The sequence below is a fragment of the Struthio camelus genome, chromosome 1 (genome assembly GCF_040807025.1).
Source record: "Struthio camelus isolate bStrCam1 chromosome 1, bStrCam1.hap1, whole genome shotgun sequence".
NCBI lineage: Eukaryota > Metazoa > Chordata > Aves > Struthioniformes > Struthionidae > Struthio > Struthio camelus.
Genome location: NC_090942.1, coordinates 202,154,587 through 202,174,147, shown reverse-complemented (window position 1 = coordinate 202,174,147; position 19,561 = coordinate 202,154,587). Strand labels below are relative to the sequence as shown.

Sequence of the window (19,561 nt, the reverse complement as noted above, 5' to 3'; positions counted from 1 at the left end):
CCAGCAGATTAAAACTTTATTAGAGAGAAGTGGAGGGCATAGACATACAGCATTCTTGGATGAGTCTTGTTTCCTTAGGAAAAAGTGCTCAAAATGCAAGTTGGAACTACTATTAGGAATTTCAAGACTGGGGAAGAATTCTAAAGAAGTAAAGCAGTATTGCGTATAATACAGCACCTCCAGTGCTTGCACCATCCTGAAACTCAGGTCGATAGGAATCAAACAACAATTCAGCCAAGGCAAAGAATAATATAACATGGATTTACGCTGCAGGTAATGGGACTGACTCCAGCATGTCGGAGTTACTGAACAGTAAGAATCCGGTGAAGGTTGTGTCATCATCTGCATCAGCAAACAGCCCGTTAAAAGTTTCTCCTAGGTGAGCCTGTAGCCACACCTCATCTCCGCTCTGGAGTTCAAGGATGGTAGCTCCAGAGGCCTGGTCCTCAGCACCTTGATATCTGTCCACGGTGTGCAACATCTTGATCCCATTTTTCACTAGAGCTACTCTGACATTCCTTGAGTAGACAGTGATATGGTAGGTGAAAAAGTAAACGCCGGAATATTTGCAGGTGAATTTGCCAGTAATTTGGTTATAGTCATTTAGACCGTTATAGAGCACCTTGTCAAACTTGATGGGGCGATTAGAAGGGGGAAATTTGGTGGTGACTGTAAGGCCCACACTGAATGCACTTCTTGGCAGGACTGCAGTGGCACCGATGTTTCCTTTATCTCCTCTGTCCCCTTTCAAGCCTCTTTCCCCCTGAACTCCTGGATTACCCTGCGGTCCCAAATTGCCGGTATTACCTTTAGGACCTGGATTACCAGTTGGGCCAATAGGCCCTGGCAAACCAATTCTTCCAGGATGCCCAGTTTCACCCTTTGTACCTTTTGGACCTATGGGCCCAATGTCTCCTTTTAATCCCTTTTGCCCCTGCAGTCCCAGTTCTCCCTTCTGACCTTTGTAACCCACTGACCCTATAGTTCCTTTTGGTCCAAGTTTCCCAGGTCGTCCTCTTTCTCCTTTTTCTCCTTTGTTCCCCTTCTCTTCAACAGTCCCATTGGTTCCTGAATGAAAAAAATGACATTTTCTTGTGATCTTCCACTGGATTAGTGAAGCACAACATGAATTTCAGCACAAAGACATAGATGTATAGGTGTGTGTCGTCACGGTGCATACTGCACTTGCTGTACATACAGTATCTCATACAGCTACGTGTAGGATAAACATAACATCTAATGAACCTGCTGTTGCTTTAAAAAGCAGCTGTCCAAGCTGAGAACAGCAAGAATGACCTCAAGGAAAGGTATGGGCGATTACTCGCTTTCTACAACAGGCTGGTGATAGCACTGAAAGCTCAGATCATCCCAAGCACAAGCATCATCTGTCCAGATGCTATTTTCAGCCTTTGGTATACAAAGTAGACAGTTCACAACCTCATGGGTAGAACGCATCTGCTCCACGAGGTGACACCCAACGCTTACTTGCCAGATGTTTCGATAGTTTCTACACAATGGGGCTTTGCTTGAGTTACCTAAGCTGCTACTGAAATGCAACTGAAGGGTTTTTGATGTTGTTATTTCCTTTCACATGCTGCATTTATCCTTCACTCACACTTGCACTGAAGCTCAGAACCCTTGAAAATCTGCTAATTACTGCAGAGATTCCCAGGTGAAGGGCTCATGATGTGAAGGGCAAGTTAGCAGTTGATGGATTTGAATGTCCGAAGATACCCTAATGTTCATATACTCTATTATTATCATTCAGCAAAAGAATCTGATAATTTTTGCATAAAGCTCCCAGTTTTGATGGTAGGAATAACACTGTATTTACATTACTCCTGGCCTCTTTGAAGTTATTGAGAGTATTTAACAGCAGCAATAAACTGAAAACATGGCAGGTGAGGTTCTTTGCTGAGGCCCTGAGAGAAGCAGCACAGAGCTAACAGGATAATGTCAAAGGAAGATACCGTAGCCTTGGTAAATGTAAACATTTGTCCTCATGTCTTACACTCTTTCGAGGACTGGGGTCTTTTCTAATACATTGGAGAAAAGTCTGAGGGATATGGAGTAGCCTGTAATCTCTCCCATGCACCTCGATAATCCTGCGCAGAATGTGTACCTCCTGTCTCTGGCACAGACCAAATGAAGAAGGGTCCCTCATGCAGCCAGAAATGTGACTGCAGCATGTGGGAGCTCAGGCAGTAAAGCCATGGCAGAAGTGAGCATGGGCCCCGCACAGTTTAGCAATTTAAGTGCGTACTCAGCTTTTTCAGTGGGCTCCCACAGCCCCCACTGAAGCCTATGTACTATGTTTTATTTTTCAGGGTCATTTTAAGGATTTTGCAGGACCTGGACACTGTGTATTTTGGAGACTTCCATGCTTTTGCAAATACAAATTGTCCATGCACAGTTAGTCTGAGGACTCACAAATCCAGCATATCAGGGTTGCTGAACTTGTGCAGAATGATATGATACCATTTGCACAGTCGCTGACTCCAGTTTGACTCCCTGCATTTATGATGACAAGTCACTGCACATGTACATCCCTCCAATGCAGTAAGCTTGCTGTACGTGCATAGTTTGGCTGAAGCAGTGAAGTACCTACTTTCCAGCATTCTTGGTAGCTTGGACTGCTGGGGTTTTGGAAAAGTTTATGACTGCCATGACAAGACAAGAAAAAGGCCACAGAAATATGAGAAACGGGATCTGTGGTGAATCCCAGATTATAAAGGATATCTGGCAACCCTTGTCTTGGAAGGTCTTGGAAGCCCCTTTAAACCAGGGTCTTAGGACCAATGTTTCATGGCCCCATATTTTAGGATACTACTACTTCTGCTGGCTGAGCTCCAGGGTGTCTGCCTGTGCTATGACTGCACAAAAGCATGGAAAAAGTACAGGAAAAGAGTCTTTTATGTGTGTCTTTTATGTGTTTTATGTGTATTTACTCTAGAAATAGCTGCCTTCCCCTATCAGATTTTGGGTCTGTTCCCTACCTGATTCATCTCATTGTGTAAAGGGGTTTACTATATTTTCAGCTGTACGACCCATGCCTTCAGAAATTCCTTTTTAAAAGTACCTTTCCCTGCAAATACATACATAGCTGCAGGGGTCTCTCTTTCCTGAGGTGGCTATGTTTCCAGTATCTTCCTCAGCAGCCAATGGTGGGATCAGAGATGGGAAAGGTGGGATAACAGGCTGAGTGAGCAAGGTATAGGTGGTCAAGGGCAGCAAGATAACTGGAAGTGATAAATTTCGCTCTGTATGATCAGTGATTATATGCAGCCTCTACTGTGTCTGGATGAAGATTTCTAAAGAACTATTCATTTGTTGTATGCATGGATAAATGGTATCTATATGGTACTTAAGCTAATGCTAATGTCTAGGACTCTGAGTGCTCACAAACCCAGGGGAAGCAGCTGATAGAAAACTAATAAATTGAAACTTTTTCTCTGACCTCGTTCTCCTTTCTCTCCATTTGTGCCATCTTTCCCTGGAGATCCGGGAAGTCCTGCTGCACCTAATACAAAAGAGAAAAACAGATCTTCATTAAATAGTTAAATTGCCATAAAACTGGGGTTTGAATCCTGCTGGGATCCTTCATCTCCAAGCCTGGCTAAACAGTGATGTGAACAGAACTCTTTCTTACTGCTGATCTTTAGTGGATGCCACTGCTGAAACTTTTATCTTACGGGAAGATAAAGAGAGAGCACGGAAAGAACAGCTCTGCTGGGGCCAATGCTTTTGGAGACAGAAGGAATCCTTGGCCTAAAAAAGCAGGGTATTGAAATACGTGGAGGAGCTATATCCTGGTCACGAGCAAGCGTGTGAAAGCATCAGATGCTGTTGTTGCCTCTATCCATGGAAGATACCATCAGGAAAAGGAACGAGGAAGCCACACTCAGAAGGAAGTGTTATAGTGATGGGAAGCTTACTAGTGAAACAGTGGTTAACTCCCTTCACCAGGAAAGACAGCTGCAGCAGTTTGGCCATCGATGATGGAATATCCCAACGGAATAATACTGTATGTAGATCTGAAGAAGAGATTCACCCCCGTACTCCCTGTACTTAACATATCTCAGACTTTCCACTGCTCTAAAGAGCGCAGTTACAGAAATCGTCTTTGTGATAACCTCATGGATGACCAAGAGGTGGGTGAGCAAATACCCATATTTGTATCCAGAAAACCTCACAAGAAAAAAGAGTTGGCAGTTTAGATGCAATTATTTTCCAAGAGTAGCTCTCCTCGCCTTTCCCAGCAATAGGGACTAGAGGACAGTTCTCCAGCAGTTTTCTGCACAATGGGCACAGTTCACCATCTCTTGAAATTCCATTGGCTTGAAAAGGAATAAAACTAAGTCTTGTGTATTCAGTTGCAAAGGTATTTGTGGAATATACAATATAAAGAATGGTACAGTCACCCCAATTTGTTCAAACACAGAAAAGTCAGTACAGTCATCACAATAGCTTAACTTAGGAAAAAAAAGTTGGATGCTTTACCAGAAACCTGTGATCAGGTATCATGTGATGACTTGCCCATTTTAATGGAAAGTGGCCCAAAGTGCAGGACTTTGTAAGAGAAGTGAAAAGAAGTAAGCTCTCAATTTTCCATTTTTCAGACTCTTCTGGACTCCTGCTCAACTTTTGCGTATAAAAATGCAAGGCAATTAACTGTACCTGTTTAATAGAAGCTAACGGATTTCTGTTGTTGCTTTTAGATTTTAAAAGATTTTGTTTTCACCCAGGCGAGGACAGTGAAAGCAGAAGGAGCAGGTGAGCAGTTGCTTGACAGGAGCTGTGTAGATCATGTTATAAACAAAAGAGTTTAAAATAACTCTTTAGCAACCGATGAGATAAATACGAAAGCAGGTAGATTTGTCTTTCAGTCATCCAGGGCAGGCAGTAAACAGTGAGTAACTCTTCATTGCCCAAATTAGAAGAGCTGGTTATCTTTCAGCTAGTTTAATTGATTGTGTAGCCACACAAACAGTTGTGCTGTATAAAAGAGAAGAGTGAAGGGACAGCAAAAGGATCTGGTAGAGAATCCTGCTTATGCCTGCATTACCACCAAAGACATGCACGTCAGACTACACCTTCACCATTGATTCTGCAGCGTGCATTTTCTATGCAGGCCAATAATTTTCTGGTGAAGAAGGTAATTCATTAGCTTTTGGTTTTGTGATTGCATCAGCAGCTCAATCTGTAAAAGGCAGGCATTTCCATTTGCTTCAAAGAAAAAGTAGAACACAACGCACATTTAAAGTTAATGTATTTTAAACTACTGACCTCAGTTTGGTTTATATAGTAGGTTATATACATTACAGAAAAGAGATGTGGTTCACAATCATTAAGATCCAATCTCTGGAGAAGGGGTCATCAGGTAAGTAAGTAAGATTGACCTGGATTGGAGTGTGCTGCTGGATTAGCCAGGCCGGTAATAACAGTTGTTTGTGACGGATCTATGCATAATGCGTGATGACACATGAGATCTATTGGAGAAAAGTTCACCCCACAAAATTTTGTGAACAAACTTGAAGCAGCAGATTTGCACTTGTCATGTGCTTTGCATTCTGGGGTTGTGACACTTTTGATGAAGTCTTGATGTCCGCAGATTTGTCATCCTGTGGAACCTTGGCCTTGATAGTCCGGCACGGGAGAACAGGCCAGCCTTATCCCAAGGCTTGAAGTACCATGGGAATGATGAGTTTTAGGAAGCTAAGAAGGTTACCTCTGTCTCAGTATCGTACTCAAATCTCTTTTATAGCTTGGTACAGCAGGCATGAATATGACACTGTATTTTCAATAGTCTCTATTCCTGAAATTTATTGTAATGGCTCTTGAGTTACAGCAAGTAAATGCACTCAGAATCAAGTCCTACAAATGTAAAATTTAGATGAGGAAGAAATCTTGTTATCCTTGCACCCTTCCTACTACACCGAACAAGGAATCAGTTGCTTTTTTTTTTTTTTCTGGGCTTGAAGTTTGTTGAAGAAGTTTTTTACAGAAACATAGTTTCTGTCTTGTAAGTGTAATAGCAGGTTTGCAGGCTTTAAAATTTTCAGACAGACCTGAAAATTGTTCACAAAATAGAAGATAAAGTCTTTCTTGTGTTAAGTTGTTCTTGTCCCCTGCACTTGACCTCTCGATAGTATTTGCTATCTTTCTTTCTGTCTTAGGTCTTTCCTTGCGTTTTCTTCTTCAAACAAGGAAATAGAAGAATGTGTTCTGAAGGCTAGGCAGAATAATCCTGTTAACGGGCTGTGACTGCAGATAGCTTTGGCAACTAATGGCACCCAATTTCCTACATCAAATCGTTTATGTTGAACATAGTACCTGTATCCCCTTTGTCGCCTTTTGTGCCGTCACGTCCATCACGTCCAGGTATGCCGTTGTGTCCGGGATTGCCAGGGATGCCAGGATACCCTTGGGTACAGATGTCCTGGTTTTTTGTTTCTTCTGTGCTGGCTACAATAGCCAGCAGTATAATCCAACTTTTCATTCTTTAGATAAATGATATGATTTTGGCTGAAAGATTTAAGAAAGGAAAAGTATATTTGCCTGGGCCTACCTCTTTGTCTCTCTTCCTATATTTAGCCTGTGAGCTTGTGAGTCCAGGAAGGGGATGCAGGATGGGGGGCAGGAAATGGATTATCACCATATCTTTTTTTTTTTTTAAATAGGTTTGTTTATAGCTTTAGATACAATCTTGGAGACTGCTGAGTGCTATTTTAAATATTTTAATAGGAATATGAGTCACAACTTCATCATACTGTTGAAACTTTAACTCAGCTTCACACAATTTAAAATATTTCTTAATTCCCTATGATTGGGAGCATTAGGTTCTGTTTCATATTTCCCTATGCAGTGTGACTTGTGGAAGTAAGTAATTCTGCAAAGAGAGTCCATAGAAATTTGGGCATAGGTAGATAGTAAGCAGCTAAAAGTCACAAAAGCTTTGGGGAGGATTAAAATGACCCTTGATATCCGCAGGATCTAGTTGTGCATCCCACAGAGTTTAACTCTCTTATATCTAAAACAGAAGTGGTTTGATGAAGCCCAGATTTCATAGATTTTGTTGAACTTAACCCAAATGCAAAGAGCAAAATAAAATGGCAGCTTAGACAAGAGTGATCATCAGTTTCGTTTTCAGCAATTACAGCAAAGAATTTGTAACTGCAGCAGCTCTCTGCCAAATAACTTTTAAGGATCTGATTTACGGTGACCAATATCCTGAAGCCCCAATGCCTGGCAAGTTTGTACAGCAGTGTGCAACAATGTTATTGCTGTCCTAAGCCCAAGTCAAAATTTCAGATCTTTGAGGTGACTCAGCCTGGATCAGTGGTGCTGTGCTCATGCACAAGGATTCTGTGCACAGTTCTCTCTCTCTCAGCTGCAGTTTAGCTTATTTATTGTTTAGACAGTCTCCTTTCAGAGGAATCTCTTTGTAGACTCCTCTAGCCAGACCTGCGCCCAACAAGGAGCTGCTTCATGGCCACTGCTGCCTTCCAGAGCCATGCCCAGGCCTGCCTACCTGTTCCAGCTCCCTCCTTCCTCTTTCAAAGGCTTTGCTACCAAATGGTACCTATGCATTTGGAGTCTATAAAGAAGCTCTTCTCGATGGCCTCCAGGCTTTGCCGAGATAGCGTTGGCAATTAATGACCCAGTATCTGTCTAACAGCTCTTTCAGGGTAAAATAATATCAGATAATTGAGCCAGTCTAACAGCTCATAACTGTGAAGAAGCTGAAGTCCTAATGTCAGCTGCTCCGTCCACATTTCTCCCAGCCTGCTCGTGGCTGCACAGTGCTGCTTCTGCCTTTCCCAGGAGCTGGCTCTGGTGCCTGCAAGAGGTGAGCTAAGGCAAGGCAACTCACCTACTCAGCACAAAACAATCATAGTCGTTTTCTTTTTTTTTTTTTTTTGGCCAAGTTAGTCATCTTCTGGGTTAATAAGTTGCATGGCCTCACAGAGGGTCAGAGCAGGAGCAGAGGGAGATGAGGGCAAAGATGTGAGAGATCAAGGAAGAGAGCTTTTTGGCAAAAACAGATCTTTAGCCTGATTCCCCCCTTCTCATGTAACTACATAAAGCCAGCTAAATTTATTCTTTCATTAGTCTCTCGTATTTAATGACTTGTAGTAGAGGCCCACTGAAGTACATTAATACTTTCTTCTGGACACTTCTTGATTAAGTGAGTATAAGAGCAATTGATGGGAAGAGATTAGATTCAGGGACAAAAATCAAATAGCAACAAAGTGAATGTCTATTTTATTTGGTGTTAATATGCATAAATATCGCTAATACACAGAAGCTCAGGCTATATAGGTTAAGCACTTATTTACTAAGTAAAAGTGATGGTCAGAATGAGAAAATTTTACATAATTGGCTTAAATCAATTATTTCATGAATGAAAAACCAATATTAAGATCAGTATTTCTTTTGAAATATTCATTTGCACTGACTAAGCCTATGATGTATTCTGCTTAGTCTCTTTACCATAATTGCTCAGGGTTACGGAATAATAAACACAGATACCATGTAAAAAGAGAGATACCTTCATATGTTCTCATCAAGAGTAATTACATTCTGTTAGGAATATCAAACCTCAATATTCTTTTAACTTAACTTAAAAGTCTTGACTTTGGAACACTTTCCATAAATTTTTCATTCTGTTTCCAGGAACATTCCCAATTTTACAACAATTATTGGAAATGTTATTTATGCTGGCTTTGCCAGTGATCTACAGAGAGCTGTTTGATCATACACCAACAAAATCCCTCTTTGCTGCTGCTAATTTGCAAGGAAGGAAGTTGAAAATAGGTCAAACATTTTCTTGCTACTTCTATACTAGGTAAATATTTGCTGTCTTAGTCAAAAGGCTCTAGAGGAGTGCAAAAGGAAGGAGAAGTGTTTTGTGGAAAGCCGTTAAGATATGATGCGCCCTATGGAAAAGTCTGACCCCGTCTCCTGAGAGAAAACTCCATTCCCAGTCTTCTAAGGGAATAAACATTTGCTCCTTGTACGTGCATTCCTCATCACAAGTTGACATCAGCAGCAGCAGCATATATAGGATCTTTTGTCTTACCTCATTCACTTTGTACTTGTGCTGTTCTTGGGCATCTTTCACCAGAGTGCAAAACCTTCCTATAAAGGAATGCAGGCACCAGACGTGCTGTTAGGACAAGCACTTGTTTGGTCACTAAATTCTCAAAGGTCAGTGATTTAATTTTGAGAGCTGTTCAATAATTAAAACAGAGGTTTAAACAAGGATCTTTCTATGTATTTAAATACTACACTGAAGTGCACTGCACTTTGCCTCTTGCCACTGCTATGCGGAAGAAAATTGTTACAGTGGATTAACAAGGCTTTTGAGTTGCCTGTTCAATTATATGCAAACATTACACCAAATGTTAGATTTTGTCTTATTGCCTGGCAGAAGGCAGGTCTCCTGCCATCATTGTGCTCCAAAAAATTTAATAAAGTTACCTCTACCTCAAGCAATTTACAGTGGAAGTCGAGGGAAGCCTGACAAAGGGGCTATAGAAATTAAAAATAACACCACTGTGAACATGGCTTTACAAATATTAGGTGACTGCAAAAAAGAAATAACAAATTTGAGTTGAAGTAAGTGAACTGAATGACAAAGAGCTTTTAATGCCTAATTAGCAGAATGCCACCTAGCCATTCAAGTAGCAGTCAAAGCTGTTGTGCTACTAAATATATTGTTGATGACTAAGTTCAAGAAAGCTATAACTTGATTCTTAATTGTGTCTTCTTGAAATTACTGCAATTGCTGGTCTCTAAGGGGTAATACAAGTAAGGCAACTGAGAGTCTCAGTAGCTCCATCAATGCTATCACGAACAGCGACAGACAAAACAGGCAGTAAAAGGAGTTAATGTGTTACAGGAAGTGGCCTTAATTCACGCAGTCAGTTCAAGTGGCTGAAAGCGCTGTGTCCGACGAGATCCTCACATTGCAAAGACAGGACATGCATGATCTGTGTATCAGGCAACGTGTTTTTCATCAGTATGAAACGACTAAGAATAACTGGATTAACATTGAGCAGTCAGTAGTTTCCATAAGGTCTCCACCACCACCCTGTGGTAGTAAAAAATACTGCAAGCTTTACGGTGCCCTGGTTTGTATCTGGGATATTACATATACTGTGGGGCTGAGGAAGAAAAGCACAATGTGCAGCCATGAGCTGCTCTCCTTGAATGAACTCCTCTAGCTAAATCAGCCTCTCTGCTGCGCTAACGAGAAGAAATGGGAGCCAACGACCAACACTACTTTTCTCTTTACCTATTAGGTAGGCACCATCTGAAATTTTCTAAGGCTGTTAATCATCTGTCTCTATTCACACTTCAAAAATCTGAGTCATTAAAATATCCCATTCCTGCCAGCTTAGTGCTCTGATGTCAATGACGAATCCTGCGATGCAGAAAATCCAGCTTTGTTGCCAATCTTTCCCGACCATCCTGGTGCCATGTGGGCCGGGGCTCCCGGTGATGGCTGCCCTGGGTGGTCCCCAACAAGCCCATGCTGATGAGGCAGAGCCAAGCCAGGCTGGGCATGGCCACAACATGGCAGGGGCTGCAGCTTAGGTTGGGACCAGGCACGGGAGCCTCAGCTGAAAGTAGCTCCCAGGGCTGAGGTCAGCCCTGGTCGTGGCCTCCCCACAGTGTCAGGAGCCTTCTCCAGGGGCACCGCAGGACAGGGAAGTGCTCAGGACCACGATACTACCCCAAGAGGCTCTGAATTTTGCAGAGACAACAACCACAGTCTATCCCACAGAGGCAAAGATGACAGAAATCATTAACAACCTCTATCTTGATGGACTCTTTGTCAGAAGTTAGTCCAGTGGTGATTTTTTAGCAGGGAAGCAGGAAACTGTGTTGTGGGAATAGCCTTGAAGACAAACACTAGTGTTATCACAGAAGAATACCTTGGAAATAATTGCACAGTAGCAGAAGGTCATCATTTGCTCTTAAACATTGCGTTTGAATGACTGAAAATGCAGATTTTCTTTTTCAGATTCATCGCTTGCTAATTACCTTTGTTAGTAGCTGAATAAGATAGTAATGGCCATGAGACACATCATTAACCAAAGATTTACCCAACCTTGTTAGCAGAGCAGCTTCTAGACAGTTCTTCACTCCTTCATGGGTAGGTATCTCCTAAGTCGGGGGTATGATCACAGGTCCAGGCCAGTGCTAAGTGCCCAGCTAACTCGCCTGCTGGCAAAATTTACTTCGCTATACAGACTGGGCCTACTATCTTATTTCCTATGTCCTGGAAACAGGGAGGAATTTTGAATGTCCCTGGTTCTGTCAGCCAAGTCCCTCAGGAGCACCTGAAGTTTCCCCTGAAGCAGTTTCAGCTTTCCAAACAACACAAGCCAGGAGAAATAGTTCATAAATCATGTGTTTTTCTTGAGTGAGGGTCAGGCCTCGAAAGGGCAGCAGGATCCCTTTCCTTGCTGACTTCTTTTGTCTCAGACTCACTGGGCTGAACTTTGATGTCGCCAGACTCCAGCGATGCAGAAGCGTTTGAACCTTCACTCATCCGAGGGGTGGCTTGTCTGTCACGCCTTTGGCCCACCATAAACACAGGGAGGGCATGACTGTGTGTGGATCAAGTTATCACCAAAGTGTCAGCAGAGACATTATCTGGGAGTGCCACACTGAGTCTATAAATAGTATGTTTGTGTGTGTGTATGTTTATGAGTATGTATACGCGCACACACACTTTTTTTTTTAAACCAGAGCCTAAATATTTAATAGTGGCAGTATGTGAGTTTCCAGCTGATGGTACTCACCTGGCAAAACGGAAGTCAGTCCTGGCTGCACTGAACTAAACTTTACACTGATCTAAGATAAAAAAGTGTACCTAGTTGTGCTGCCAGTTTGTACAGTTTTGACGTGTTCTCATCATTCTCACTACACAGATTCTTCAGCTAGTCAGGAGAGAATAACTGAATTTTGAAAAATATTCAGAAACACACTGCCTTGTTTTCCTTACAGATCATATGATTTGCTGTTTTCCATTTCAGATTTTTTCATTTTGCTTTGATATTGTGACATAAAAAGGTCTGAATCCTTGTTTATGTTGCCAAGCACAGACAATCATATAGCCAACCCAACCCAACCAGTGCTATGTATGTCTGTATGAATTAAAACTTCCACCTAATAGAATAGCTCTTCAAGAACTTTGAAGCTGACAATATCAAACAGTCTACAGGATTGAGCCTGAACTTCAGAGCACAGGATAACATGCACAAATAAGCTCACCATGGCCAGATGAATTTCAGCCTCCCTAGAAAGTGCATTGATTGCAACATCCTACTCTGATATTCGCTCAGCGTATTTTTTTCAGTCATCCCATCTGCCTCACTAAGTGTTCATGCTGTGCCTTTGATATCTGAGCGCTTAACACAGACCTTGCTGCAGCAATGGCATTGGGAGGGCTGGGAAATTCTGAACTTTGAGGTGAACCAATAAATGGAAATAGAAGCTTGGACACTGAAAGGAGGCTGAAAGAGTCTGGAAGCCCAACTATTCTGCCAGCATTTGAACTAGCCAAAATATTTTTGATGAAAAGACTTCAGCAAAAAATGGCATTTTGTTAAAACTAACGTGTTTCAAACACATACTTTCTAATACAGCTTTGAGCAGGAAGGACACATGCATACCTTTCAGATGCAGCAAATCAGGTCCACTGCTCTGTCAGAATGATCAGAAGTGAAAAACTTTTCTCAGTCAGGAGCAGTAAGTTGAATCTCCAACATCCTTGACAATTGGCTCCAATGAGCAGGCATGTATGCACTGTCTGCCTCTTTCCTACAGATTTACAGAGCATTGGGTGCTCTTTCCGTTTGGGTGAACCTTTTTGAAAGGTTTTATTTTTGCTCCAAAGAAAATAAAATTCAAACCTCCACACTTAAATCACAGAACTTAAATCACCATCCTCTGTTTAGCAATACTTTTATTAATACAAGAAGCTGCATGTACATTTACTTCCCGGGGTACTGTAGGAACTGTCTGCCAGGAAGAGGTAAAGCACAATGATGGTAGATGCCTGTGGATGGGACAGTAACAAGGATGTTTTTTGCCTGAATGATGAAGCGTTCAACCCCAGAATCAGGTTTAGTAGTTTGTTAAAACGAATTAGTGCTAGGAAGTACTGTCGCTGTTACTGAAAAAACAGTAGAACACAGTGTGACATTTTTTGCTTCAAAATAATAAAATAAATATGATATTAGATATATTTTTGCCTCACAGAAGAGATTTTGTGGACATCAAAAAACATCTTTAAACTGCACAATAAAGTTTTATAAAATACAGCTGAGGAACTTCAGCTTTGTACATTATTTAATTAAAACATGTACAGTAAAAGTAATGGGAATGTAGTTTGTACTTATTTCCAGAAAATAGAGTCATTTGACAAACAGTGTTCCAAGAGTAAATAAACCTTGTAATGCAATTACTTCAGAACAAATACACATCAAATTACTGCAGTCCTATACATGTACTTCAGCTGTCAACAGCCATTTCATCTGCTCTGTAGCCATAACACTTGATTTACAACATGTGTAACAGCACACAGATGGTAAGATGCACAAAGCAATGTACGCAAGATAAAATGTTACAAAACGCTTGTCAAAATAAAATACATATGCAAGTCATCCCTAGTATTTACAACAAATAGTTTTAAATTAGAGCTCATTCAGGAGGCATCTCCCACATACAAATGCCACAGGTTTAGAAAAAAAAGGAGAAAGGCAGATAAAGAAAGATACTGTATTAGTTATGGCTAAAGACCTTTGGCTCCAAAACTCTGTTATGATTATTTTCAAAAGACAACTAAAATGTGGAACATTTGAGTAGTCTGTCTTTGAAGTCCTTTATTACACTGACCACTAAAACTCACTGTGAAATTTAGCATGGCAAGAGCCACTTGTAAAGCAATCTTATTATTTTGTACATCAAATGCTCTGAGTTGGATGCAATTATGGTTTGGCATTATCCTAATCCAGTAGGAACACATTTGAGGACAATTATATTTTACTGCATCTCATGCTTAAAGTCTGAGGTTATCTGCTCAGCAGGCCATCAGGAAGGCTCTGGCTGTGCTTTATCTAAATGAGGCACAACTGTGCTTAGTAGTTGCTCTAGAACAGTTTATAGTAACTTAGAGCATGTGAAAGTAAGAGGAAAAGAACAGCTGTTGCATTCACACTTTTCTGATGATATGCAAATTTTGTCAGAAGTAGGATCAAGACTTTTGAGTTTTGCTCAAGGCAACAGTTGCTAAAATACAAACTTTTACGTATTATTGCAACTGTTTTCTCCACAGACTCTTAAAATCAGGCTGAACCTCCTATTAAATATTTGCTTTGATTGTTGGATAATGGAATTGAGTATTTTCATTTAATTACAATTTGTTTAAAAGATTATGGTGTAGTCTAAATTTGGCCTGTCTTCTTGTATTTTATCAGTCTTCCCTGCATAGCCAGCACATTCCCTGACCTATAAATAAAGAACACAATAAAATGCATATCATATTGGTTTCCTCTTAACCTGTTGCAAAATCAGATTGCAAATAAAGACACTGAGAATATTATACAACTATGTCTACATATAGGGTATTATATGTAAAACTTTCCTGAGTAATCTGCACAATGAAACACTTGCTTTTCATCTCTCTGAAATGAAGTTCTCTTCAGAAGAAACCCGATACATCCCAAACCACATGCAAACATTTCTGTTCATTTTTAGGGCTAAGGCACCAGCACTACTATGTGGAAAGAGCCTTTGTGGGCACTGTCATGTCAGAAGATACATCCTAAAATCTTTTTTTTTTCCCAGCACTCCCACAGAACCTAGCCCTGAAATGGAGAAGGTTTTATCAAAGGCAAGTATGTTAGTAAGTGTGGATCTCATAATGGCTCCAGGCCCACCGAACATGGCAGAGAAACCTGACCAGCTGGGAAAGCTGCTGGGTGTGCACTGCAATACAACTTCAGACCTCTTTAAAAATCTAGAACAAATCTTTCAAAATGTGATTATAAAAAATTCTCCACTTCCATGGTATGTGCACCACTTTGGTTGGCAGGCCTGAACATGGCAAGTACCCAGAAAAATGGGTATATAAGAAACACTTACAAAAGGGTTGCTCATTTAAGAAGAAAGGCATGCATCTGTGCCTTCATGTGGAAGTCCGTTCCTCAGGTTTAAATTGAACATTTAGAATTATCTTTCAAAAAATTCTGAAAGGAGATGGCTTGTTCTAAATATCAAAAGAAACACACAACCCAGCCAGCTGTATCACGGACTTTCTTGTGTACTTTCTGTAACGTGGATCACTGAAAATGTAAATGTATATTTCCACTTCTTAACTGTCCAGGTCATCTTCCATCACTACAGAAAAGCACAAGCAAAGTAGTTCACTACGCAGTGAACTATACAATTGAGCATCACCAAACTTTGCATTATTGCTGAGCTATATACACAAGGCATTTGAAATGTACAGTTGTCAAAGATGTCATTTAAAATTAAATCTATAAACCCAGGCTTTGCAGAAGTTGCCACAGTTACCAAATCACAAAATCATCAGACTGCTGGGCTCTACAACACTGATGATAAATAAAAATATAGAGGTAACAATAGTAGTAGGAACAAATACATGTTTAAAATAAGGCTTTTTTACATTGCTAGTAAGATGCTTGGCCTCTAGCCTCTTTTTGTTCTTCATATATTACAGATTCATGACAAAGCTGATTGTGTCCATTGTCAAAGAATACTCTTGAATCTATATTTATCATCAGATAATGCCCCTAATCAGCAGCATATGATAAAATATTTGAAAGACATTCATAACAAATCAGTTCTGAAACATACAGAGTCTTTCTTTCCTTCCGCATTAACAACAGTCTTGCCATTTTTAATTAAAAGTATCAAACAGAAATGATCAGTGCTGCAAAAGTCAATATCCTGTTTCCTTCTGGTGGCTTTTTAAAAGTTATTCTCTCAAATCAACTTCATGTCATAGGCAAATTAGGGCAAATTAGGTATTGCAGATGCTGGCCAGAGCTGACCTTACTCAAGACATGTCCTTCCCCTTCCAATACAAAATGATGGTTCTTAGACAACAGTCCATTTGTGATCCACACAATTTCTCTGTCCGTTCCGGTAAGGATTTCTCTTTCTTTGCGAAGAAACAATTGGTCAAAACCCACTGTCAATTGACTGTGCGTAAGAAGCATAGATTCAGACTGCTTCAGGAACTTAATGGACATTTATATTACCCTTCATCCATTTTTAAGTGAAGCTGTATGAATAGGGAGTACAAAGTGTGAGAATTATGTAACACAGACCATAGTGCCAGCAGTCTCTCGTACTTTCTCGACTCTAACTTTGTACATTCACATTATCTCCATTAAAAAATTAAAAAAGAAATACTTTTTACACTGAGAAATAAGCATATCAGAAGTATAAAGAAGCATCTCCCAGGCTAATGCACAGGAAGTGGTATAAAAGCTCTGTACTGAAGAGTCTACATGCATGCAGTATATTGCTATGACTGAAAGTAATCAGAGATGCCGTGGGCTCCTCTTGTTTAAACTTGTATGCAATAAATGCACAAATCTCTATAGTCCATTTTGCACTCTGTTCATGTTTCTTTTCTATATGACAGAACAAAATTTCCCTGTTCCAATCTGGAATATGATAAGGCCTTGCGGGACTTTCTCCTGCCGTTTGGCAACTTAATAGAAAAAGACAGGAAGGATTAAGGTCTGCCAAATTCTGCAACAGCACATCAATTATATGGGATCTCTCCACCTGATTTTAGTGGGTGGTCCCTCCTCAGTGCTCCAAAAGGAAGGAGAAAACTCCCCTAAGATTCCCTGCTGATATACCCCTAGGGAAAAATTCCTCCCTAACCTAAATTTGGCCATCGGTATAAGATCAAGAAAAATGAAATGTTACAATGACCTGAATGATGCCATCATTATTTCAAGATTACTAAGAAACAGAGATCAAATACTGCTGCTTTAGAACAACAGCGATTTGTCTTTATCAGAAGGGAAACTGCTCTTCATCAGCAATGCTCACTGACACCATCCACATTGCTTCGGAACAGTGTTGATGAACTTCACTCTTCTTCTAAAGGTGGTATTTCTGGCTCAAGGGAGCCTAAGTTCTTCCCTCCAGAACTGAGGATTCACTGAGCTCAAACAAGCTTAACTGTGTCTCGAAGGTTCTTCTCTGGAATAACTCTCCTCCCGTGCTAGTGTCCTTCCAAGGCCCTTGGCCTCTCACTTCTTGAATGGGGTGAGTTTGTTGAAGGTGTGCCAGAAGAGGTTCGGCTTCCGCTTGGGCTCTGCCAGGGCAAAAACCTGCTGCTGCGGGATGTTGGTAGGCACAGTGATGTGGCGCTGATGAATGGGATGCAAGCTTTGGTGTGGAGGAGGCATAGGACACCCGTTATAGCTTACACCTGCAAAAGGAACAGTTTACAGAGGCATAAGAGACACCTAGCAGAGTAACCAACAGAGGGAAAAATTAAGCACAACAGCATGGGACAAATGCAATGGTCAGTAAAGTCAGTGTGAATCCCACCATAATCTTGAACGGAGGCACTACTAGATGTTACCCTTTCTAATCTCAGACTTTTTTGTTGTTGCTTTGAGTTGGCTTAAGAAGGAAAGAGAATAATACCAGTACAAATAACGTTACAGAATTTAAAAAAATGAGCAGCTGTTTCACAAAGCCTCGCAATACTGTTTGCCCAGGTAAATTTTGTTATTTGAAAGGACAGACACTAAAACACACGCTGCCATTGCAGTGGACTCTTGGGTAACGCTGGGTAAAATATTACTAACAATAAAAATATACTTCTTCAATTTGGAGAATACTTTTCCACGCTAACGTTCTCAGACTTTGGCCTTTGTGCATTCTGAACAGAATCTGCCCAGCTCTATTTCCAGCCACTCCCTGACAACCCAGACAGGTTCATAATCCACTATTATTTTATAGGTATCTAGTGACTGATAAAGAGAAAACGCTTTAATAATATTGATTATAGGGAGCAGAAGACTACCTAACACCAACTGCTTGTTTCCTACTAAATTCAGACTTAATCTGTTCCCAGTCACTCAATTTATTCACTCAACCCACTAGAAATGTAGGCAAATTTGACTTTAAGACTGAAAAGGACAAAATCACAACACATTTTCTGAGAGAGAAAAGGAATAAAAAAACTTGTCCCATTTTTTTCTAGTCCCTCTCTATACACGTTAATCAAATTAGCAAGAGGATAAAAAGAAGCTGTCTAGAGTGTATTATTATCAATACAGCAACATGTGGCTCCCAGCAAAGAACATTATAATACTTTGAACAAAAAGCACAGAATTACTAAAGAAGAGCAGGCTCTCAGACTAAGAGCAAAGGAAGGAAACAGTAACTCTCATTTCTAATTTAATCTCTGCATGTCGTTTCTTACATCCTTAAATAAACCACTTGCTCTATTTGTTAAGTTTCTTCTCTAATAAAGAGATAATACTGACTTGCCTGCCTGAAGCAGACTGGGAAGCTGATTCAGTAGATAGCGTATGAAGGTATTTGAAATTGAAATACAGGCTAAGGGAAATATTTGAATTCCATCTAAATCAATGAAAAATTTTAAAAAGATAGATAAAAAAACTCAACCATAGCCAGACTGTATTACTTCCTAATATAAAACACAGTGGAATACAATAAGAATGTAACGCAGTTCTTAAATACCTACCTTTAATTTTTCCATGCCTTGACTTTCGGGCATTCTGCATGGCTTGTTTCTTCTGATTTTCTGAGATTTCCATTCCTATATCAAAGAGCAAATAAGTGCATTGGTATAAAAATACTGTATCTAATACTTGATTGCATTAAATTACAACTGCTAAGTAAACCATTTTAACCAATATTTAGTAATTCTAAGTAAATCTTAGTAGTAATGTACCCTAAGTTTTCAAAAGCATGTTTTACTTTGTCATATAACAATATAAAGATTTAAACTTTTTCACTGGGATAACAATAGAAATATTGATTTGCTAATAGATTAGTGGGAAAAGCTTGTTTTCCTGTTCCAGCAAATGGCAATCACTGGGGAACTAACCAGCAAAAATATTCTTTTTATAGATAGCTCCAGATAAGTAGAAATCAAAAAATGTAAATTAACATTTCTGGAAGCTACATGCCATCAAGTAGTAGACAAAAAATGAAGAATCTGTTTCTCTTTTCATTTACTCTGAGCTAACTTGGGGTAAAAAACTGAAGTCATTGGTACTGCAGTAGTGCAAATGTGGTACAAAAGAAAACTAAGCTCTTGATATCATCATGTTTGAAATACCCAATCTTACTGCAATCTTCACCTTTCTCGATAATAGGAAACTACCTATTTTCCTTCCACATTTTCATTGTTTACACCCTCTGTGTTTAATGAGTTCATTTGCTAATCCACATGCAATAATATTATATTTTAAAAGCTGAAAAAGCTTTTTGTGGTCTGAACAAACTCCAAGGT

The 19,561-nt window shown here is 40.1% G+C and overlaps 2 protein-coding genes across 6 annotated transcripts in view; both read right to left on the bottom strand.

The window, feature by feature from the left end:
- Positions 1 to 262: 262 nt before the first annotated feature.
- On the bottom strand, positions 263 to 9,171 carry LOC104151654 (complement C1q and tumor necrosis factor-related protein 9A). The gene is made up of 4 exons (XM_009686620.1): positions 9,083 to 9,171; positions 6,334 to 6,500; positions 3,458 to 3,520; positions 263 to 1,068 (listed from the first exon to the last, which is right to left on the bottom strand). The coding sequence occupies exons 1-4, from the start codon at positions 9,085 to 9,087 to the stop codon at positions 263 to 265; spliced, it is 1,041 nt and encodes a 346-aa protein (XP_009684915.1). The 5' UTR covers positions 9,088 to 9,171.
- Positions 9,172 to 12,964: 3,793 nt separating this feature from the next.
- SPATA13 (spermatogenesis associated 13) overlaps positions 12,965 to 19,561 on the bottom strand; it is a 167,574-nt gene continuing 160,977 nt past the window's right edge. For all 5 annotated transcript variants that reach the window (XM_009686550.2, XM_009686552.2, XM_009686551.2 and 2 more), the window contains 2 exons: positions 18,788 to 18,862; positions 12,965 to 17,497 (listed from right to left, as the gene is read on the bottom strand). In XM_009686550.2, coding sequence (XP_009684845.2) covers positions 17,316 to 17,497; positions 18,788 to 18,862 — 257 coding nt within the window. In that variant the 3' untranslated portion in view covers positions 12,965 to 17,315. The remainder of the gene's footprint in view (positions 17,498 to 18,787; positions 18,863 to 19,561) is intronic.

What these genes read in the sequence shown, in the direction of transcription:
- LOC104151654 (XM_009686620.1), bottom strand. An exon ending in AGGCGACAAAGGGGATACAG is followed by an intron (nt 3,521 to 6,333) that starts GTACTATGTTCA and finishes CTTTTGTATTAG; the next exon opens with GTGCAGCAGGACTTCCCGGA. An exon ending in TGGAGAGAAAGGAGAACGAG is followed by an intron (nt 1,069 to 3,457) that starts GTCAGAGAAAAA and finishes TTTTTCATTCAG; the next exon opens with GAACCAATGGGACTGTTGAA.